At 37.8% G+C, this 24,816-nt stretch overlaps 1 protein-coding gene across 2 annotated transcripts in view; it reads left to right on the forward strand.

Moving 5' to 3' along the window:
• Nucleotides 1–1,084: 1,084 nt before the first annotated feature.
• The window catches only part of ZNF215 (zinc finger protein 215), a 58,574-nt gene continuing 34,842 nt past the window's right edge, over nt 1,085–24,816 (forward strand). Inside the window, exons 1-2 of one of the 2 annotated variants that reach the window (XM_077113843.1) lie at nt 1,085–1,823; nt 10,492–11,071. In XM_077113843.1, coding sequence (XP_076969958.1) covers nt 10,666–11,071 — 406 coding nt within the window. In that variant the 5' untranslated portion in view covers nt 1,085–1,823; nt 10,492–10,665. The remainder of the gene's footprint in view (nt 1,824–10,491; nt 11,072–24,816) is intronic. The other variant, XM_077113842.1, reaches the window with a different exon arrangement.

Consider the following 24,816-nt stretch of genomic DNA (forward strand, 5'->3'; position numbering starts at 1 on the left):
CTTCCTGGTTCATTGTCACTCTCCAATACACCACTCCTGTTATAATTATTGGTGATTTCAGTTTTCACATAGAATCAAATATTCAGATATTTTGGATTCTCAGAATTCCTTATTCTCATTCATCTAACGATCTCAGCCATTCACTTGCATGGTTATATCCTAAATATTTCCATTACCAATAATGGCCATCTCTACTGTGTCCTATCCAAATTCCTAATCAAAGGATGGCGAGCAAAATAAAATGACTGCTGTTTTAAGCCACGAAGTTTTGGGTGGTTTGTTAGGCAGTAATGGATAAATGAAACACTGAGACAATCAATCAAAATTTTCTTCTCACAACACAGTGTACATGCCTCTATTCAAACACGAATCATATAACTATGTATCAATACAACTGAGACTCTATCCTTTGTGACTGGCACTTCTCTTCCCTCTGTGCTTTCACACTGCCAGATCTCTTCTAACCTCTCAGGCTGATCCTTCTGTCTCTTCTGTAGTCCCATCTTCTTCAGCCTAACCAATACAATAATGTTGGTGGCCCCGGGGCTTCAATCGCAGCCTTTTTTCCTTTTACTCTTTTCTCTATTTTTTTTCTCTTTTCTAGCCATCCCATCTACACTCATTAGTTACTACCTATCCAAAACTGACATAAATTTCATATCACTAGCTCTAGACATCTCTAAGCTCCAGAGACCTACTTCCAATGACCTCTTGACTATGCCTCTTGCATTTCACAGGCAAAACTCTGAACAGGTTAAAACTGATCTCTTGATCTGCATGACCCTTTACTTCGATGCAAAAATGAATGAATGAATCACTAAATCAACAAAAACCATGTACTATACCAGACCATATTTGGTCAAAATTAGTCATTGTTTTTTTATTCCAGGCAAATGGGAAGCAAGGAGGGTTTGGGCCACTTTCCACCGACCGGATGAGACGGAGGAAGTGAGGGAAGTTTGACCCGCACCTCTCCTAACCCACCAGAAGCGCAGAGTGAAACCATTGGTGGCTTCAGAGATCGCGTCAAAGTCTAGGGAGTGGGCGGGGTCTGGGGAAGGGGGCGGGATTGGTCTCGGCGAGGACTGGGAAAGGTCCCTCAACCACCTTACCGGGGCCGCGGGGTCTACTGGGTGCTCCTGCCCGCTGGTGCGCGTTCACGAGAGCTGGTCAAGGGCGCGATTTACGCCGGAGGCTTTTGTGAGAACCTCAACCTGCTGCGACATTTGAGAGCCGGTTGTGGCCAGGGGTTCTTAATCCCTGCACCCTTTACCCGCCACGCCTGCTCCCTTTATCCGCCAGGACGGCGACTTTTGCAAGTTCTCTTCGAGCGTGCGCTCGGATGTGACTGAAAGGAGCCTTGGATGGGAACTGTGCTCGCAGGTATCACCCGGGTCAACGCGCGGTGAGGCAGGAGATGGCGTGAGATTGGGAACCACGCTTGCTTGCAGGCGTTTACGCGGAAGTTGTCCTCGGCTGTTCACAGTTTTCCCGGATTCCAGCACCAGGGTCCGCAGCTCTCTGTCGGAGAACCTGGAGGAGGGCGCGAGCTGGTGGAGAGGGAAGAAGGCAAGGACTGCAGGAAGGAGAGTTTGAGGCGCGGAAGTTAGAAGTGGGTGCTAGAGCAGAGAAAAAGAGGGTTAGGAGTGAGAAAATCAGGAAGGTTATGTCCGAGATCGAGTTCTGCTCAACTAGGAATTTAACTTCACTGCGGTTCCTTCTTCCATTCTGTCAAGGGGCGAGCTCCAGACGCTTAGTTTTGTAAATATATCTTCGTCAGCCGGTTTCGGAATGACTTACACTGATGCCTCTTGGAAGTACAGGTGTGACTGGTTCAATCAAGCGGAAAAGAAAATGGAGAAAAATTCATTCCGCTTTACTTTTTTATAGTATTGCCTGTCCATCCATTGAAACATAAAAACTTCCAGGCTTCTTTCTTATTTCAGACACCTATTTGTAAACTGCGTTCTGCTCCTTTTTCTGAGCTAATCTCTCAAGGCTCTCCTCTACTTCATGTTACTGCCCTACCTATATGACCTGTTAGTTGAAAAAAAAAAAGAAAAAAACCTTCCTCACAGACAGCCACTAATAATTAGCAACGATTCAAATTACTTGAGACTTTAGAGTGCTTCGAACGGTGTAACCTAGTTACATTAATCTAACTTTTCGAATTGTGTCACCTAGTCACATTAATCTAACCTTCCTGATTCCTGCCACCTGCTGCACCTGTCTCTCCCTTATAGTAGCACTGACTCACTACTGTATGTTAACTCTTCATCCTGAGTCCCACCGTCATCCTCAGAGGTATCCATTTAGTACTTTAGAGTTTACATTTCTAGCCTTTGGCTTTGTTTATTCTAGTGTTTTTGGTTTACAGACCACGTAAGCTACAAGTAGTCAGAGTCATAGTTTGGACAGTCTGTCATCAAAACTCTTCCACTTCTGAAACCATAAATGCAATCATTCCATTCTTACCTCTTCTCTCTATAATTATTTACACAGAATAATTCATTGATTTATGTTTTTAACGTACATATTCCTACATACACTCACCAGGCATATTTTGTTGCTTTTTCTCACTTCCTGAGCTGAATGCTCAATTAATTTCATTTTTGTCTAATTATATGTGTAAGGGTTTTCTATTGCCTAACAGTAGCGCCTGAGCTGTACTCTATAGATTTTGATGTATGATATTTTTATTGTTTTTAATTTTGAGGTGTTTTGCAATTATACTTTTGACTTTTTTTTTTTAATTTAAGAGTTTGGAAGCAAAATGTAAATTCTAAGGTAGTTGAGATTGTTTTTTTTCTGTGTTTGGTGTTAATTTCTAGTTTTGCATTCTGTCAATAAATGTGGTCTCTTGCTCATATTTACTTTTTATGTATTGAAAATTTTTGGTAGCTTGATAAATAGCAGTTTTTGTGAGCATTCCCATAGATACTTAAATAAAAAGTACATTCTATATGGTTGTATATATCTTACGCTAACCATACTAACATCCACCATGCTATTATTTAAGTTTAATTTTTATCTGTTAAGGACTGAAAATGTCTCCTTAGTCTCCCATTTCTATTGTATTATTATTAATTTCATTTCGCTGAAGTTTCTGCCGTAAATGTGTTTCAGTTATGTTATTCGGTACGTTTAATGATAATGTTAATTATTTAATTATGAGTTGTATCTTTAATCACTTAAAGTTTGCCTCTTTTTTCTCATTTAATGCATTTTGTGCTTTTAATTCATATATATATATATATATATATATATATATATAAAACTTTCCATACTTTATTATTGTTTACATCTGCCTGTAATATTTTTTTTTTTACTGGCCTGTTACTTTTAATTTTGGAGTTCCTTAAGTTTTGATTTCTCTTGAGATTTCATATAGTTGAGTTTAAATTTGTTTATGCAGTACCCTTACTGTTACAATGGATATCCTTGTTCTACCTTTTCTTTTTCATTTTTATATTTCCTTGTTTTTTGTTTTCTTTTTGACATGTGGTTTATCCCCCGCCCCTTCTCCCTATATGTTAATTTTAAAAGTATCTGGGACCATAGTTTGTTTTATTGCTAAACTCAGTGATACTTCTTCAGGATTTGGGGAGCTTTTTTTTTTTTTTTAAATGAACCTGTACTTTTCTTAAGTTTTAGAGATGATTTATCTTGAATTTCAGCATCTTTCCTCATTTGGTTCACTTGCCTCGTTTCTGGCTAATGAGAAGATGAAGTAAAATCTGAATAAAAATTCTAAAAGTTGAATTTTTAAAAGATGGAAAGTGGAGAGAAGCATGGTTTCTAAAAAGCATAGAAAAAGCCATAACTTAAAATATGCTATGAGGTGACCACAGTGCAGGTAGAAAGAAATAAAGAAATCCATCTGTGTATGTGAATTTTAAGAGTAGCAGTTCCATAAGAGAATGTGGAAGTGAGAGTCAAAATAGCAAATAGGAATTAAATGAAGGTCCACATGTGCAACATCTGTTCTAGTCATCTTCCTACTCTTCCTTTTCCCACTTAGAGAAGCCATTTAGCTCTAACGCCTCTTATGACCAAAAAAAAGAAGAGAGAGAGAAAAAGAAAAAAGAAAGAAAGAAAGTTCTTCCTTCTAACAAATTGAATAAAAACCATGAGGAGAACTAAGGCTTGTAGTGGAGGTGTTGACGTTCCAAAGAAACCTTTGCCCTCTGCAATAGGAGCAGGGGGAGGGGCAGGTCAGCCTAAACACAATTTCCCCTCTCAACCTAAATCAAAGCCATCTAGGCTGTGCGTCTCACGTGCATATGGATTTTACTCAGATCTCCATTCAGAGGAGATACCATCAGGAAACTAAACTACTGGTAAAGGAGTAGAAACTCCTATGGTTTCCATCCCTGTTGGCTTCTTTGCCTGATGCACACAGAAGCCAGCGCAGTGACAACATAATCTTCAGAAGAGAAAGGTTAGCATAGTCAACCAGCAAGGAGACAGAGGCAAGCCTCAGACCATTCTCCGGAGCAGAATGGGAGCTGGGGTTTTATACCGTCTGGGGAAGGCGGGCTTAAAGGAATTGCTAAGGATGTGGTGAAATGACTGGGTTAGGCTGGAGGCTAAAGTGGAGCATGCTCAGTTCCAAATCGTGCTACTTCATGCGTCCCATGTTCAAAACTGGCAGCTTGGCATGGTTGGTGGGAGTGATTTTTACTATTATAATTAGGTAAAGGTAACTTTTGGTCTGGGATTCTCCTAACTGTACAAGCTATGGTGGCCTGAACTGGCCTTAGCAGGTGCTGCAAAGGAAAAGGAAATAGTAACTTTTCTGTCAGGGAAGGAAACTTCTTCTGAATAAACAGGAGGGGGTGGGAGCTCAAAGAAAAGCAATGAAAAGTTTTTTAAAACCAGTAAGGTAGGGGCTACCTCAGTGGAAAGGGGGTTGGTAAATGATGATTTCATTATGAATATCTATAACATCAGCCTAACACTTGAAAATGAGCAGAGAACAAAGGAATACCAGATATTCAGAAGCCAAGATACACAGAAACCCTGATCACAGGTAAAAAGGAATTTAAGAAACAGAAAACTCTAATTAAAATCCTCTGAGAAATTTGAAATCATACTACAACAAGCGAACAAGCCTAATGCTAAGAATCTATGAAAGAGTAAAAACTCTAACATTTAAAATATGGTGGAAATTTAAAGTTCTGGGCTGGGCAGAGGTCAGAGATGTGAAGCACGCGGATACCGGCAGCAGGGGAGGAAAGGTTTATTAGCAGAGGGATAGCATGGAGCATTGATTCAAGAAGTCAACTCCCGCCACCTTGATTTGGGTTGGAGTTTTAAAGGGAGTTGGAGGTAGGGATTAGGTGGGTTTTCATTGGTGAATTCTTGGAAGCTGGCAGCTTAAATGCTGCCTTTGTTATGCAAGGTTGTAATGAGTTTATCCCAATATTGTAGTTGTGAAGGTTGAATAGGGGAGTTTTACCACAAGGAGGCAGCTGCTGGAGGGTGAGAAATGTTAGTGTGGAAAGTTCCCAGAAGAGTGCGGAAAAGTCCGTCCTTGCTTGATCTGTCTCAGCTCTCACAGAAATGCCTTTACACATATATATATCAAAGAAAAGCTAGAAGTACAGATGAAGGAAATCTGTCATAAGTGAAAGAAAAAAAGAACTAAAACATTAAAAAAAAATTCTCGTGGAGTAAATTTGAACATAGAAAATGGGGAAGGTTAGGAGACTTGATTTGCTTCATAAAAGTTATGTGCCATTCCTTTTTTGTTTTGTTTTGTTTTGCTTTTTGCCTTTATCTTTTGCCATAAGCATGTTCCACTTTGGGAAAAAAATTCCATGGCTTTAATTTGTTTTTCATTGTAAAGTTTTATTTCCTTTTACTTCTGTATTTTGAGGAAGATTTTTAGGTTTTTCCACCCATCAGTGATTCAATGAAGTGTCCCTTATTTATGCTTTTTACTTTGTCTAGTGAAGATTTATCCCATTTTTTGGTTTCCTTGCATTCATTTCTTAACTTAGCCAACTCTTAATATTTACCTTCATCTGATCCTGTTTTACCAAATGGCAACCTTATTCTGTTTCATAAAATTACCATGTATCCTTTTTTAAAATATAAAGACATCAAGCATGTGTCTTCTTTTAATAATAATTTTATTTCTGAACAAATAAAATTATTTTAGATATGCAGAAATTTTCAAAGATGGTACAGAGAGTTCTCATATTCCCCATACTTAGTATCATCTATTATTTTTTTTAACATTTTTCATTGTGAAATATAGTATACTTGCAGAACAGTGATAAATTTCAAAGTATATATGGGTTACAGGTGTACTATTTCAGGTATTTCCTTCTATCTGTCTTAATACACTAGAAACTAAGAAGAAGTACCTATATAATGATTCAGTAGTCATAATTATTTGTTAAATCCTTTCTTATTTGTTACAACTCTCACTCATTTGATCATTCTCTCAGTCTTCAGGAATATTTGAGCAATGACCATTCTAACTTCTTTATGTAGAAATGGGGTGTCAACATTATGGGGTAAGGAGATGCAACTGGTTGGTGTTCTTGGCTAGCCTGGTACCTCTGGGCTTCAGAACTTATATGACATAGGAATAGCCTGGAGGATTTAAGTTTCTGAAAAATAAACTTAGTCAGTGAAATTTTATAGGGTCTCAGATGGAGTCTTGGGTATTCTTTAGGGTTTTCTGGAGTACTGTTGGTTGGGACTTGGCATACCGTGGCAATTTGCAATAGCTAGCTGATGCTTTCATAAGAGTAACCTCCAAAATAGCCTCTCAATTCTATTTAAAACCTCTTAGCCACTGATACCTTATTTTGTTACGTTTCTTTTCCCCCTTTTGGCTAAGAAGGCGTTGTCAGTCCCACAATGTGTTTATGTATAGTTTCTTTTGCCGTTAGTCTTACAGATTCCCCTCGTTTATAACTATCTTTTAAGAAAGTCATATTCTAAAATGTTCTTGTGCCCTGACTTTGAGCATTGTGCTTTTTTCCTTCTACTATGCTGTCTTTTCATAGGTTCCCATGTAGGATTCCCCTATTCTGTTTACTAATCCTTACTTGGATGTTGAATAACCTATCCATAGAGATATTACTGATAGATGGAGTTGTGAAATACTTTTGTGCCCAAACTTTTGGCCAATCTGTGAGATTTACTGGCATGCAGACACTCATGTATGTATATTATAATTTATTAAGTGCTTACTTTGTGCCAAGAAGTGAAATGAGGGCTTTTTTAGTCCATATAATTCTATCAGATAGATATTGTTACTCAGTTTTACCATTGAGACAACTGAAACTTGGGTTAATTAAGTTGGTCAAAACCATACATGTAGTAACTAGTACATCAAGTATTTAAACACATGTTAATATAGTTCCAAATCATTGTTCTTAGCTACTACATTGCCTAGAAGAAGTTTCTAAACCACTGCAATACTGACATTTTTGGCCCAATAATTATTTGTTGTAAGGGACTATTCTTTGTATTGCTGAATATGTAGCAACATTTCTGGCCAGTTGTGACAACCAAAACTGTCTCCAAACTTTGCTAAATGTTCCCTCTGGGCAAAGTCACCTGCTGCTGAGAACTACTGGCCTAGAGGAGTCTGAGATATTATTTTGTATTATTGAAAAATGTTTCTCTCTCTCTTGCTTTTTTTAACTAATAGGCTCCTTAGTTGACTTTTTTTTTAAAAAAAGATCTCATTAAGCTACAAAATCAAATGCTGTTGGTGGTTTTGAAATACTGTATTGTTCAACAGAAGTTGATGGTGCAATTCTTCCCAATTCCTCCTGCTTTTATCATCAGTCTTTTTATATGCAAGTAAATATCATAGGATGCTACTACATGCCTGTAGCTATCCTCTTACTACCTGCCAGATTGAGTGAAATACCTCACATGGTCAAATTAGCTCTGGGGACATTGTGTATGTTCGTGTAAGTGAAATTCTAGTTAAGAAAACTCGTAATTTTTAGTTCAGCTGGTGTCTTGTTACAACCTAAGTAGGCTCATCTGCCCGTTGTGCACAGAAGTCAATGCCATGACAACAGGATTTCAAGAAAAGAAAGATTTTATTGCATATTCAAATAGCAAGAAGACTGAAAGAAAAGCCTCAGATCAATCTCTCTGAAGAAAATGGAGTCTGGGGTTTTATACCATATGAGGAAGGTGGGCTCAAAGGAGTGGCTAAGAATGGGGTGAAATGAAGTAGGCTAATCCATTTGGGGAAGATAGGCTAAGGAGTTGAGTTTAGTGGGGCATGCTTTGTTGCAAATCATGCTTGGTCATAAGGTGGAGGCTCGGCATGCTCAGTGGACAGAACTGGTCAGAGCTGGCCTTAGCAGGTACAACAAAGGGAAAAGAAACTGTAATTTTCCCTACAGTGAAGCATGCTTCTTCTGAATAAACATGAGAAGGTAGGAGCTCAAACTAAAGAAATGGGAACTTTTTTTAAACCAGTAGGTGAGGGGCTGCTTCAGTAGAAAAGGGGATTGGTAAGTGGGAGTTTCAGTATTGCTACATGTTTATGTGTAAAGGTAATCCCTGGGGTCCTAAATTAGGTATAGAAAATGAAAGATGATTCAAAATGTCTGTCTTGTTTAATGCTCTGTTTCCTGGCTGTAGTTCTGAGATTGGAGCTTTTGTATTTGGGGGTTTAAGGTATTGTAATGTAGTGGTTAAAAGGAAGTTGTTTGAGCCAAATATGGGTTCAAATAACAACTCTGTTACTTAAAAACTTTTTGACCTTGGGTAAAGTTACCTTGCCTCTCTAAGCATCATTTATCTCATATAAAATGGAGATATTAATACTCATTAATACTTCATAAAGTTGTAAAGATTAAATATAATATATGTAAAGCACTTAGCACAGTTTGTGGGTAAAGTACTAACAAAACCTTTTTCTTTTTTGCATGAAAATTTGATCTTCCCTCAACTCTAGTTCTTTTCTTATTCCTGAAAACTGGTAAAGTGTAGAAAAGTCAACTAAGTTACTAGGCAATAGTGCTGATAATAAAAATGACCCCTGAATGGCAAGTTACAACTGGACTGAGAGAACAAGAAATCAAATAGGATGCTGTATCTAGACTTCCCTAAATGCAGTTACTCTTATAACTGGGCAAGCCCTTTGGAGGAATCCTGAAAGTTGTGGTTATGGAATTGTGTTGTGCATTTGCATTTCAAGATTGTAGAGTTGGGGGGAAAAGTAACACAAACTATTGACAGGTTTGCAGTAGGCAGGACAGGCCCCGTGCAGCAGGAAGCCTTCCAGAGAGGCCAGGGTGAGGTAACCACCACAGGGGAAGCAAGGCAAGAGGAAAACTCCCAAACTCCTAGGGGAGAGGAGAAAAGAAAGAGAGGTGCTTACACGTCTAGGTGATGGTGCAGAATCAACAAAACAAGGATGCTCAGCAGAAAGCTCCACAGGGCTGAAGCAGTTTGTGATTTTATAAGTGCAGGGTCTTCAATTGAAAGTAGATATTGGGCTGTTTTCATGGGATATATAAGGCAGGTTAACTCTGAAGGTCTAAAAGTTGCTTATTTGGGCTGTTTTTTTAAAAAACGCACATGTGTTTTTCTAATGGACTCAGGTTTTTGTTAAGAAGTAAACAGCACATTTATATAACATGTTTTTACAAGAGTTGTTAGCTTCTTTAGGGATGCTTTCAGTCAGGGTGCCTTCTGTACCCACCTGTGTGGGTCTCATTTCCTACTGGAGCGATACTCCTCAAGGACTCCCACTGAAGTAAAATGCTTCTTGTGCCCCTACTGACAAGCTGTATCTTTTGGTCTGATAGCCTTCCAAGTAAATTGATACTGAATATGACCTGTGGTAGCCTTATGAATCTAAGTGTTTAGTTGAGTCCCTTGTGGCCATTGCAGACTAGCCCATAGTAAGTCCTTAACAAATGAAAATTCCTAAGTTATTATAGTCAAGAAATGCATTTCAAAATTTATCTCTAACAATGAAACAGCTCATGAATATTCATCCTAGTATTTTTAAAAAAATAATTGTCTCTTACCTTAGTTTTTAATGCTATTGTCAGTTTTACACATTTTATATAACTTTATTAATATTTTAGTGAGAAGTGGGGAAGAGTTTTCTCAGACATATCTAGTCTGAAGTCTTACTAACCTGAATAACCTATCTGAAGATTTATTTTGCTTGGTTTTAAGGCAAAAGTGAGTTCTCTGGTACAAAGAAAAAATCTCATTGCAATTAAATTGTGAGGTGTGTTGGTTTGGTTTTTAATCTATGGTCTATTTTTTTATCACTTGTTTTTGGGGTAGTCTATTTATCTATGTTTATTTCTCTTTTTGTGGGTATCTAGGGGAAAGAGAAAACATATTTTTCTGTTCTAACGAAGGGGCACAAGAATTGAAGGAGAGTCCATAAGCCCGTTTTTCTTAGGTCACTTTAAGAATATCATTTGGACTCTTTTATATTTGTTCATTATCTATGGGTCATATTTGTGTCTTTTTTAGTCTCTCAGGTTCCCGAATATTGACTTCGTGTCTGAAGCTCCTGGAACTTTTCTCCTTACTGAGAGGCATATAACTTGACAGAACTCATACTACATCTAGTATATTGATGCTTAGCTCAAGCCTGAGAATTATTGGAATCCTTTGGTAAGACAAATTCAAACTACAGTGAGAGTTATGTCTGAGAATATGCAGCCTCTGAACAAGTTCGTAGCCTTCTCAAAGCCTCAAAACCTGGCCCTACAAAATGAGGTTCTAAAAGAAGAAGAGTCTTGGCAGCAGGGAACCATCCCAGTAATGGAGACACATGACTCTGAGGTCTATCGCCAAAATTTCAGACAATTCCAGTATTTGGAAGTGGCTGGACCTCGTGAAGCCTTGAGCCAACTCTGGGACCTCTGCCTTCAGTGGCTGAGACCAGAGATTCATACAAAGAAGCAGATCCTACAGCTGTTGGTACTAGAACAATTCCTGGCAATCCTCCCTGAAGACATCAGAACTTGGGTGAATTTACAACATCCAAAGAACAGCAAAGAGGTGGTGACCCTCATAGAGGATGTGATTGAAATGCTTAAAGATGAAGGTGAGAATATAGAAAATTCAGTGGATTTAGAGATTAAAAGAAACCTAAAATATGTATAAAACAGTCTTGTGAATGTGTGGACCATTTAAGATATGAAGTAATTGGATATTTGACAAGGGAACTATTGATTAGAGACAGTGATGATATTGGTATTGTGGTTGTGTTTAGTCCTTATATAAAAATGTAAAATAAAGGATGGAGCAAAGGAAGAGAAGCCAGATAAACAGGCTAGAGTGGAGTAATCTAGGAAGTCAAGCAACCAGGAAAGATTGGTGTTTTATGCTAAGAAAAAGTAAGTCAAGAAGGAAGTGTTCAAATGGTGCCACAAAAAAATCTCCCATTAAGATGAGTATTGAAAATAATTTATTGGGATTGTTGATTATGAATTCATTGTTAAGCTTTAATTAGAGCAGTTTCAGAGAAAAAATTGAGGAGGGCACTTATCTGTAGTGGGTTTATTACTTTTCTATCCCCACTGTAAAAAATTACCACTAACTTTATGGCTTAAAATAAAGTCCCCTTTACTTTTTTAGATGACCTCTTTATAGGTTCCAAGGATTGCAGTGTGAACATATTTGGGGATCACTGTTCTGCCTACCACACAGGTCAAAGAAAATATGAGTAATGAGTAAGAATGAGATAGTGATTATAGATTATTCTTGAGGAATTTGTTAGGGAAAAGAATGAGAGATTTTGGTATGATACGGGACTAAGGGAAGGGTTTTTCTTGGTTGGTGGTTCTGTAGAGGACCAGCTCAAAGGATTACCTGTATTTTGCCTAAATGGGAACTCTCCCAGGATTAACATGGCTACCTCTGGGGCATTGATCAAAAACATTTAAAGTAGAGAGTAAAAGTTGGGCAAACAATAGACTGACTGAAAAGCGTGAGAGGAAAGGCTAAGGAATGACATACTTTGGGGAATACAGGCTTTAAAAGCTCCTACATATTCCTAGGAATCTAGAAGACTGGGCACATGCTCAGAAAAGACCTGAGAAGGCACTCACTTTCACCTCTCTCTGAACTTCAGGCTTAGAATAAGCAGAAAGTAATGGAAAATTTTAAAAAGAGCTAAGTAAAAATTCTGGAATTAAAAATATAATACTGAAATTAAAAAAAAATTCACTAGAGTGGTTCAACAACAGATTTGAGCAGGTAGAACAAAGAGTCAACATATTTGAATGTATGTCGATTGTGATAATCTATCTTCAGGAATAGAAAGAGAAAAGAATGAAGAAAAATGAACAGAGTCTAAGAGATCTGGGAAATAATCAAGTTTAATAGTGTGTACTCTAAAGGACTCCCAGAAAGAAAGGAGAGAGAAAAATCAGAAAGGATACTTGAAGAAATAATTGCTCATAGCTTTACAAACTTGATGAAAGGCATGAATATATACATCCAGGAAGCTCAGTGAATTCCAGGTAGGATTTATTCAAAGAGATGTACACTGATAATCAAACTGTGAATAGCCAAAGACAAAAAGAAAATCCTGAAACTAATGAAAGAAACACTTCATCATGTACAAGGTTCTCAGTAAGATGGACAGCTGAGTTCTCATCAGAAACCAGAGGTCTGAAGGGAGTGGAATGACAAATTCAAATTACTGAAAGAAAAAAAAAGTCAACCAATTATTCTATGTCCAGCAAAATATCCTTTGAAAATAAAAGATAAATTAAAACATTTATAGATAAACAAAAGCTGAGAGTGTTCATCACTAGTTGGCATGCCATACACAAAATGCTAAAGGAAGTCCCTCAGGCTAAAATGAAAGGTAAAAGCAGTAGCTAGAATCCACATGAAAAACAAAAACAAAACAGTACACACTCACATCAGTAAAACTAACTACATTGGTTAATACAAAAGTTACTATTAATATTTTTTCTTTTGTAATGCTTCTTTTTTTCCCTATATGATTTAGAAGAGGACTATCTAAAGCAATTATCATAAATATAAGTTGATGGTCACACAATATATAAAGATATAATTTGTGACAATGACACCCTAAAGGGATTTTGGTGTTTTTTGGTATTAATTTGAACTAGATTCTTATAAATTCAGATGTTAATTGTAATCCCCAGGGCAACCACTAATGAAATAACTTTAATATATATAGGTATACAAAGAGAATTAAAATCTGAATTAGAAAATATCCATCTGAAACAGGAGTCTTAAATGGAACAAAATGAAGTAAGACATAAATAAAACAAATAGGAAAATGGCAGAAATAAGTCCTCCCTTCCAAGTAATTACATTAAATGTAGATGGATTAAACTGTTATTAAAATAAAGTGATTTGCAGAATGGATAATATCTATCCAACTATATGCTGTCTAAAAGATAATCATTTTTTTAACTTTTTTTATTAATTAAAAAAAATTAACAAACAAAACATTTAGATATCATTCCATTCTACATATACAATCAGTAATTCTTAATATCATCACATAGTTGCATATTCATCATTTCTTAGTACATTTGCATCGATTTAGAAAAAGAAATAAAAAGACAACAGAAAAAGAAATAAAATGATAATAGAGAAAAAAAACTATACATACCATACCCCTTACCCCTCGCTTTCATTTACCACTATTTCAAACTGAATTTATTTTAAAATTTGTTCCCCCTTTTATTTATTTTTATTCCATATGTTCCACTCTTCTGTTGATATAGTAGCTAAAAGGAGCATCAGACATAAGGTTTTCACATTCACAGAGTCTCATTGTGAAAGCTATATCATTGTTCAATCATCCTCAAGAAACATGGCTACTGGAACACAGCACTACATTTTCAGGCAATTCCCTCCAGCCTCTCCACTACATCTTGAACAACAAGGTGATATCTACTTAATGCGTAAGAATAACCTCCAGGATAACCTCTCGACTCTGTTCGGAATCTCTCAGCCATTGACACTGTCTCATTTTACTCTTCCTCCTTTTGGTCGAGAAGTTTCTCTCAATCCCTTGATGTTAATTCTCAGCTCATTCTAGGGTTTTTCTCAGTCCTTTGATGCTGAGTCTCAGCTCATTCCAGGATTTTTGTCCCATGTTGCCAGGAAGGTCCACACCCCTGGGAGTCATGTCCCATGCAGAGAGGGGGAGGGTGGTGAGACTGCTCATCATATTGGCTGGAGAGAGAGGCCACATCTGAGCAACAAATGAGGCTCTCTTGGGGGTGGCTTTTAGGCCTAAATTTTAAGTAGACTTGACTTATCCTTTGTGGGGTTAAGTTTCATGTGAACAAACCCTAAGACTGGGGGCTCAGCCTATAGCTTTGGTTGTCCACACTGCTTGTGAGAATATCAAGAATTCAACTTTTTGGGAAGTTGAATTTCTCCCCACTCTCACCATTCCCCAAAGGGGGCTTGCAAATACTTTTCTAGTCACTGATCAAATCATTCTGGGATTCATCGGGGGATCACTCTGGACAAACCAACAAAATCTCATGTGCTACCTGAGATTCCAAGTACTTATGACATTCAATCAAACTATCTACATCAGTTATATTAGGAAATGCTCTAGTCAAAATCTAAATTTTGTAACAAATAAACATTTTTTGCTTTAGTCTCACACATAAGGTGACATTTTAAAGTATTAATTATCATCTATTTTCAGCACCCTGCAATAATGACATTCCTTTGTTCTTCCTCATACCAAAACATTTTTAAAATTTGTACATTGTACATTTCACTGTTATACACTCTAGGCATTCCTAGATTATACCATCTCGATCTTTAACATCTATCTTTCTTTCTGATTTCATTTATGTCCCCAGCCCTCCTCCCTCTATCATTCTCACATGCAGCTTCATTCAGTGTTTTAACATAATTACATTACAGTTAGGTAGTATTGTGCAGTCCATTTCTGAGTTTTTGTATCCAGTCCTGTTGCACAGTCTGTATCCCTTCAGCTCCAATTACCCACTATCTTACCCTATTTCTATCTCCTGATGGTCTCTGTTACCAACGACATATTCCAAGTTTATTCACTAATGTCGGTTCATATCAGTGAGACCATACAGTATTTGTCCTTTAGTTTTTGGCTAGTCTCACTCAGCATAATGTTCTCTAGGTCCATCCATATTGTTACATACTTCATAAGTTTATTCTGTCTTAAAGCTGCATAATATTCCACTGTATGTATATACCACAGTTTGTTTACCCACTCGTCTGTGGATGGACATTTTGGCTGTTTCCATCTCCTTGCAATTGTAAATAATGCTGCTATAAACATTGGTGTGCAAATGTCCGTTTGTGTCTTTGCCCTTAAGTCCTCTGAGTAGATACCTAACAATGGTATTGCTGGGTCATATGGCAATTCTATATTCAGCTTTTTGAGGAACCGCCAAACTGCCGTCCACAGTGGTTGCACCATTTGACATTCCCACCAACAGTGAATAAGTGTGCCTCTTTCTCCACATCCTCTCCAGCACTTGTCATTTTCTGTTTTGTTGATAATGGCCATTCTGGTGGGTGTGAGATGATATCTCATTGTGGTTTTGATTTGCATTTCTCTAATGGCCGGGGACATTGAGCATCTCTTCATGTGCCTTTTGGCCATTTGTATTTCCTCTTCTGAGAAGTGTCTGTTCAAGTCTTTTTCCCATTTTGTAATTGGATTGGCTCTCTTTTTGTTGTTGAGTTGAACAATCTCTTTGTAAATTCTGGATACTAGACCTTTATCTGATATGTCGTTTCCAAATATTGTCTCCCATTGTGTAGGTTGTCTTTTTACTTTCTTGATGAAGTTCTTTGATGCACAAAAGTGTTTAATTTTGAGGTGCTCCCATTTATTTATTTATTACTTCAGTGCTCTTGCTTTAGGTGTAAGGTCCATAAAACCGCCTCCAATTATAAGATTCATAAGATATCTCCCTACATTTTCCTCTAACTGTTTTATGGTCTTAGACCTAATGTTTAGATCTTTGATCCATTTTGAGTTAAATTTTGTATAGGGTGTGAGATATGGGTCCTCTTTCATTCTTTTGCATATAGATATCCAGTTCTCTAGGCACCATTTGTTGAAGAGACTGTTCTGTCCCAAATGAGTTGGCTTGACTGCCTTATCAAAGATCAAATGTCCATAGATGAGAGGGTCTATATCTGAGCACTCTATTCGATTCCATTGGTCAATGTATCTATCTTTATGCCAGTACCATGCTGTTTTGACCACTGTGGCTTCATAATATACCTTAAAGTCAGGCAGCGTGAGACCTCCAGCTTCGTTTTTTTTCCTCAAGATACTTTTAGCAATTCGGGGCACTCTGCCATTCCAGATAAATTTGCTTATTGGTTTTTCTATTTCTGAAAAATAAGTTGTTGGGATTTTGATTGGTATTGCATTGAATCTGTAAATCAATTTAGGTAGGATTGACATCTTAACTATATTTAGTCTTCCAATCCATGAACATGGTATGCCCTTCCATCTATTTAGGTCTTCTGTGATTTCTTTTAACAGTTTCTTGTAGTTTTCTTTGTATAGGTCTTTTGTCTCTTTAGTTAAATTTATTCCTAAGTATTTTATTCTTTTAGTTGCAATTGTAAATGGGATTCGTTTCTTGATTTCCTCCTCAGCTTGTTCATTGTTAGTGTATAGAAACACTACAGATTTTTGAATGTTGATCTTGTAACCTGCCACTTTGCTGTACTCGTTTATTAGCTCTAGTAGTTTTGCTGTGGAATTTTCAGGGTTTTCAATGTATAGTATCATATCATCTGCAAACAGTGATAGTTTTACTTCTTCCTTTCCAATTTTGATGCCTTGTATTTCTTTTTCTTGCCTAATTGCTCTGGCTAGAACTTCCAACATGATGTTGAATAACAGTGGTGATAGTGGACATCCTTGTCTTGTTCCTGATCTTAGGGGGAAAGTTTTCAATTTTTCCCCATTGAGGATGATATTAGCTGTGGGTTTTTCATACATTCCCTTTATCATTTTAAGGAAGTTCCCTTGTATTCCTATCCTTTGAAGTGTTTTCAACAGGAAAGGATGTTGAATCTTGTCAAATGCCTTCTCTGCATCAATTGAGATGATCATGTGATTTTTCTGCTTTGATTTGTTGATATGGTGTATTACATTAATTGATTTTCTTATGTTGAACCATACCTGCATACCTGGGATGAATCCTACTTGGTCATGATGTATAATTCTTTTAATGTGTTGCTGGATTCGATTTGCTAGAATTTTGTTGAGGATTTTTGCATCTATATTCATTAGAGAGATTGGTCTGTAGTTTTCTTTTGTTGTAATATGTTTGCCTGGTTTTGGTATGAGGATGATGTTGGCTTCATAGAATGAATTAGGTAGCTTTCCCTCCACTTCAATTTTTTGAAGAATTTGGGCAGGGTTTGTACTAATTCTTTCTAGAATGTTTGGTAGAATTCACATGTGAAGCCATTTGGTCCTGGACTTTTCTTTTTGGGAAGCTTTTGAATGACTGATTCAATTTCTTTACTTGTGATTGGTTTGTTGAGGTCATCTATTTCTTCTTGAGTCAAAGTTAGTTGTTCATGCCTTTCTAGGAACTTGTCCATTTCATCTACATTGTTGTATTTATTAGCATAAAGTTGTTCATAGTATCCTGTTATTACCTCCTTTATTTCTGTGAGGTCAGTGGTTATGTCTCCTCTTCCATTTCTGATCTTATTTATTTGCATCCTCTCTCTTCTTCTTTTTGTCAATCTTGCTAAGGGCCCATCAATCTTATTGAATTTCTCATAGAACCAACTTCTGGTCTTATTGATTTTCTCTATTGTTTTCATGTTCTCAGTTTCATTTATTTCTGCTCTAATCTTTGTTATTTCTTTCCTTTTGCTTGCTTTGGGGTTAGTTTGCTGTTCTTTCTCCAGTTCTTCCAAGTGGACAGTTAATTCCTGAATTTTTGCCCTTTCTTCTTTTTTGATATAGACATTTAGGGCAATAAATTTCCCTCTTAGCACTGCCTTTGCTGCATCCCATAAGTTTTGATATGTCGTGTTTTCATTTTCATTCGCCTCGAGATATTTACTGATTTCTCTTGTAATTTCTTCCTTGACCCACTGGTTGTTTAAGAGTGTGTTGTTGAGCCTCCACGTATTTGTGAATTTTCTGGCACTCTGCCTATTATTGATTTCCAACTTCATTCCTTTATGATCTGAGAAAGTGTTTTGTTTGATTTCAATCTTTTTAAATTTGTTGAGACTTGCTTTGTGACCCAGCATATGGTCTATCTTTGAGAATGATCCATGAGCACTTGAGAAAATGCTGTATCCTGCTGTTGTGGGGTGTAATGTCCTATAAATGTCTGTTAAGTCTAGCTCATTTATTGTAATATTCAAATTCTCTCTTTCTTTATTGATCCTCTGTCTAGATGTTCTGTCCATTGATGAGAGTGGGGAATTGAAGTCTCCAACTATTATGGTAGATGTGTCTATTTCTCTTTTCAGTATTTGCAGTGTATCCCTCACATATTTGGGGGCATTCTGGTTTGGTGCATAAATATGTATGATTGTTATGTCTTCTTGTTGAATTGTTCCTTTTATTAGTAGATAGTGTCCTTCTTTGTCTCTTTTAACTGTTTTACATTTGAAGTCTAATTTGTTGGATATTAGTATAGCTACTCCTGCTCTTTTCTGGTTGTTATTTGCATGAAATATCTTTTCCCAATCTTTCACTTTCAACCTATGTTTATCTTTGGGTCTAAGATGTGTTTCCTGTAGACAGCCTATAGAAGGATCCTGTTTTTTAATCCATTCTGCCAGTCTATGTCTTTTGATTGGGGAGTTCGGTCCATTAACATTTAGTGTTATTACTGTTTGGGTAGTACTTTTCTCTACCATTTTGCCTTTTGTATTTTATATATCATATCTAATTTTCCTTCTTTCTACACTCTTCTCCACACCTCTCTCTTCTGTCTTTTCATATCTGACTCTAGTGCTCCCTTTAGTATTTCTTGCAGAGCTGGTCTCTTGGTCACAAATTCTCTCAGTGACATTTTGTCTGAAAATGTTTTAATTTCTTCCTCATGTTTGAAGGACAATTTTGCTGGATATAGAATTCTTGGTTGGCAGTTTTTCTCTTTTAGTAATTTAAATGTATCATCCCACTGTCTTCTTGCCTCCATGGTTTCTGCTGAGAAATCTACATATAGTCTTATTGTGTTTCCCTTGTATGTGATGGATTGCTTTTCTCTTGCTGTTTTCAAGATCCTCTCTTTCTCTTTGACCTCTGACATTCTGACTAGTAAGTGTCTTGGAGAACGTCTATTTGGATCTATTCTCTTTGGGGTGCGTTGCACTTCTTGGATCTGTAATTTTAGGTCTTTCATAAGAGTTGGGAAATTTTCAGTGATAATTTCTTCCATTAGTTTTTCTCCTCCTTTTCCCTTCTCTTCTCCTTCCAGGACACCCACAACACGTATATTTGTGCGCTTCATATTATCATTCAATTCCCTGAGCCCCTGCTCAAATTTTTCCATTCTTTTCCCTATAGTTTCTGTTTGTTTTTGGATTTCAGATGTTCCATCCTCCAGTTCACTAATTCTAACCTTTGTCTCTTGAAATCTACCATTGTAGGTTTCCATTGTTTTTTTAATCCCATCTACTGTATCTTTCATTCCCATAAGTTCTGTGATTTGTTTTGTTCAGACTTTCCATTTCTTCTTTTTGTTCATTCCTTACCTTCTTCATGTCCTCCCTCAATTCATTGATTTGATTTTTGATGAGGTTTTCCATTTCTGTTCGTATATTCAGAATTAGTTGTTTCAGCTCCTGTATCTCATTTGAACTATTGGTTTGTTCCTTTGACTGGGTCATATCTTCAATTTTCCTGGTGTGATTTCTTATTTTTTGCTGGTGTCTGGACATTTAATTACTTTAATTAGTTTATTCTGGAGATTGCTTTCACTTATCTTACCTAGGGTTTTCTTGCTAGATGAGTTTGTTGTCTATCTGTTGACCTTCAGTTCAGCTTTTTCTGGGCCTCTAGCTTAAGTTTTGTTTAACAGAGGGTAATTTTTCCTTTCTTGTTTTCTTGTTTCTTCTCCTGCTTGTAAGGTGCCTTTTCCCTCCCCACCCTTAGGAGGGTCTGCATAGGTATTACAGACTCCAACCGGGTTTTTCTGGACTAAACTGGCCTCCTTTCGGGGGGAAGGAGTCACCTGCATCAGTTTTCCCTGAAGGGTGAGACCCAGCAAGTTGAAAGACTTTCCTGTGAAGTCTCTGGGCTCTGTTTTTCTTATCCTGCCCAGTATGTGGCGCTTGTCTGTCTGCGGGTCCCACCAGTAAAAGATGTTGTGGCTCCTTTAACTTTGGAAATCTCTCCCTGTTGGGGGTGTGGTTGAGACAGAGGAAAGGTTGTAGGCTGGTTTTAATGGCTTCAAATTGCGAAGCCCTGGGGTCTGAATTCCTTGAGAGAGGGAGACCACCTGAGTTGCGTTTCACCCCTCCCCTGGGGAAGGCTCAGGTGGGAGACAACCCTGTAAGCATCCTGTTTCTGCATATGCCTGGGGCAGTTGCAGCCTGTGTAATCCTGCCACTGAATCCAGAGGCAGCCAAGCCTCCATAGAAACAGCCACAAAAGCCTCCGTTTCATCCCCTTTCCTCTTTTTCGGTTAGCCCAATAGGCGACCTCCGCCTTGACCAGTTTCGCCTGAGCTGGGGGCCTATTTTTAGTAGTCAGAATTCGTTTATTAATGCCACAATTGGTGTTTGTTTGGACTCAGTCCCTGCTACTGTTAGAGTCTATTTCCTTTCCCTCCAGGAAGCCGCCTGTGGGGGGAAGGCTGCCGCGGCTTGGGGAACTGCCACGGCTTGGGGAACTCAGTGTTCCAGAGACTCGCAGCCAGTCCAGCTGGTCCAGACTGGGGTACACTGTGTGTCCGGTCACTATCGTGGCTCCGGGAGCTGTTCTGTACTGTTTCTGGTTATTTAGTAGTTGCTCTGGAGGACGAACTAAAACGTGCACATTACTAAGCCGCCATCTTGGCCCCTCAACCAGATAATCATTTTAGAGCCAAAGAAAGAAATAGGTTGAATGTGAATGGATGGAAAAGCTTTTCCATGGAAACAATAAGGAAAAGAAAACTAGAAATCAAGAAGGGGACAGCTAGATGGCATAAATCTCTAAGAAGAATTTTTGCATGAGAGAAGAAAAATAATTCTGGATGGGTGGGAATGGGGAGGTACAAATATATTAAAACCGCATCCAAGGCTATGATACTTGGAGAGTTGGAAGAGGTGAGTTGATGAGAACCAGGTTCCATTTAAGGTAATGAAGGAGAAAGAATATACTATAAAGAGCCTGCAAATGTATCTGGACTTTTCTTTATAATGGAATGTGGGTATCAGAGAATGTAATTGTAAAGGTTTAAGGAAGAGGACAGCAGAGAAGAAGAATTAAGGAAAGAAAACAGTATTCAGAGACAGCAGTAAATAAGGGGAAATTTGACTGGAGGTTTTTGTACCTTTCCAAGGTATCTCACATATTTCCAAGAATGACAAGAATAAGGAACAATGTTATATTGACTGTCCTGGGGAGTATGGGATTGTGCAGAGGTTCTATAAGACGTAGGAGTCTGAACAAAGTTAATAGATTAGTCTTTTGCAGCATTCTGTTGGTATATTGCTGAGAAATTCTGATGTATTTTAAGTCCTCCTAGTTGTTTGAATCCAAAGATGCTTATCATGTAACCCTGTGGTTCTCAGATTCTGGGGCTTCAAAGATCATTAAAAGTAAAAATGGGGATGGGAATGATACTGGTTTGCCAGTTTCTTATCTTTTTCAAGTAAGAACATTTTAAAAATTAACAGTAATTACACAAATGAAAATAGACATGTTAATGTAAAAAAGTTTTTTCAATGGAATAAAGTTTTAACAATATTACAAATTTGCTACATTTGTTTCTATTTTTCTATTTTCACCTTGTATTAAGGAAAACTTCATCATAGACCAGTTTGGTCCATGGTTTGGCATTTGAGGATCACTGGTGTAACTGATGAATTTTGAAGAAACTTTAAGAAAGTGACCTTTGAGTAGACTTCTTATCAAAGGGCTAGAAAAGATACTTTGTTGCCTCTTAGATACTTACATCCTGAAAGAGGCAACAGTTAAAGGTGGTGAAACTGCCAAAGTTTGTGTATAATATACACAGTACAACTTAGAGGATAACAACCCTCAAATATAATTTTTCCCAATGTGTTTGAGGAAGGAGTTGACTGAAATATTCTGGGCTCCCAGAATCAATTATAGGTCATATCACAACCTATGGTATTTAAGCCTTAGGCTTTAGTTATGATGTAATTAGTACTTGGGGGAATCTGCTATAACCACAGATGAGGCCTCAATATATTATTTTGACCCTCTTCTCTCTGATCAAGTAGTTCTCAACCTCTGGCAGAGTATCAGACTCACTTTTAGATCTTATTTATAAGTACAGGATCTGGGCCCCAGGTCTGGAGATTCTGATTGTTACTAAGATCTGACACCACTATTTTTTCAAAGTTCTAAAGATGGTTTCTTAGCCACGGGTTCCAAGATGGCAGCTTAGTGAGGTGTGAAATTTAGTTCATCCTCCAGAGCAGCTAGTAAAGAGCCAGGAATAATACAGAACAACTGCTGGGGCCACACCACTGACCGGACACACAGCATACAGCAGTCTGGACAAGCTGAACCAGCTGCAATCCCCCAAGCCATGGAGACTAGCACCCCTCCCCCACAGGCATGGCAGCCTGGGTCCTCGAGTGGAAAGGAAAGAGACTTTACTAGCAGCAGGAGCTTAGCTCAACCAAGCTTAACTCATGGAATTAATTAACAAATGCTGACTAGTGAAAACAGGCTCCCAGCTCAGATAAACTTCAAATAAAAGCTAAAAGTACTAGGAGTTTTTGTCCCAGCACAAAGAGGGCAGAGCTGATGGGGGGGAAAAAAGAGGTTTTTTGGATTGGACATCACAAAATAATTGAAAAGGGCTGGACCCCCCAAAAAAGGGGAGGTTGGGCACATAGAACTTGGAGATACATAGAACAATGTCCCAACTTAAGTTCTTGATTAACAAACCCAAGGGACTGGGGTCCTGCTCCAAAAAAGATTTTATTTTTTGCTTTGTTTCTACCATTTAACTGTTCATTAGATGGAAGTGCAAGGCTTCTCAGGCTCCAATTGCCCCAGGCATGGGTGGAATTAAGCTTGTTTGAGAGACAAAGAGGCTAGTCAGGTGAAAGGAATTAATTCCCTGGAGGCTATACCTTCCCAAGGAGAGGGCTTGGGCTCAGGTGGAATCCCTCCCTCAAGGAATTCAGAGCCCAGGGACTGGAAAACTAAAGCAATTATAGCAAGCCTACAACCTCTCCTCTGTCTCAACTATGCCCCCAGCTAGGAGAGTCTACTGAAGTTAAAGGTACCACACCACTTTATACTGGTGGGAAACTGCAGACAGACAAGTACCACATACTGGGCTGAATAGGAAAAGCACAATGTCTAGAGGCTTCACAGGAAAGTTTGCCAACCTGCTGGGTCTCACCCTCAGGGAAAACTGATGCAGGTGATTCTTTCCTCCTGGTCTGAGAAAATCTGACAGGGGTCTATAATATCTAAGTAGACCCTCCCAGGGGGAAAAACGGCTCCATATAGGCAGGGCAAGAAACAACAAAACAAGAACTGAAAAATTCTGATCAGTTAAACGAAACCTATGCTAGAGATCTAGAATAAACTGAACTGAATGTCAAAGAACAGATAGAGAACAAAATCATCCAGCAAGAAAATCCTAGGTAAAAGAGTGAAAATCATCTCCAGTAAAAAACTAATTAAGAAAATTAAATGCCTAGATGCCAGCAAAAAATAATGAGTCCTTAAGAAAATTGAAGAAATGGCCCAGTCAAAGAAACAAACCAACAATTAAAATGAGATACAGGAGTTGAAACAACTAATTCAGGATCTTCAGACGTGGAAAATCTCATCAAAAATCAAAGCAATGAGTTAAGGGAGGATATAAAGAAGGCAATGGGTGAACCAAAAGAAGAACCCAAAAGTCTGAAAAAACAAATCACAGAGCTTATGGGAATGAAAGGTACAGTAGAAGAGATGAAAAAAACAATGGGAACCTACAACATTAGATTTGAAGAGGCAGAAGAAAGGATTAGTGAATTGGATAATGGGGCATCTGAAATCCAACAAGCAAAAGAAAAAATAGGGAAAAGAATGGGGAAATATGAGTAGGGACTCAGGGAATTGAATGACAACATGAAGCTCATGAATATACGTGTTGTGGGTGTCTCAGAAGGAGATGAGAAGGGAAAAGGAGAAGAAAGACTAATGGAGGAAATTGTCACTGAAAATTTTCCATCTCCTATGAAACATAAAATTACAGCATACCCAAAACAGAATAGAGCCAAATAGACATACTCCAAGACACTTACTAATCAGAATGTCAGATGTCAAAGAGAAAGAATTTTGAAAGCAGCAAGAGAAAAGCAATCCATCACATACAAGGGAAGACCAAAGAGACTGTAGATTTTTTCTCTTTTAGAATCTTAAATATATCATACCACTGTCTTCTCAAAATGGAGATGAGAAGGCAGTGGTATGATATATTTAAGATTCAAAAAGAGAAAAACTGCCAACCAAGAATTCTATATCCAGCGAAATTGTCCTTCAAAAATGAGGGGGAAATTAAACTTTTTCAGACAAAAACCAATTAGAGAATTTGTGACCAAGAGACCAGCTCTGCAAGAAATACTAAAGGGAGCACTAGAGGCAGATAGGAAAATACAAGAGAG

Source organism: Tamandua tetradactyla, chromosome 8, assembly GCF_023851605.1.
Source record: "Tamandua tetradactyla isolate mTamTet1 chromosome 8, mTamTet1.pri, whole genome shotgun sequence".
In the NCBI taxonomy this organism is placed as follows: domain Eukaryota; kingdom Metazoa; phylum Chordata; class Mammalia; order Pilosa; family Myrmecophagidae; genus Tamandua; species Tamandua tetradactyla.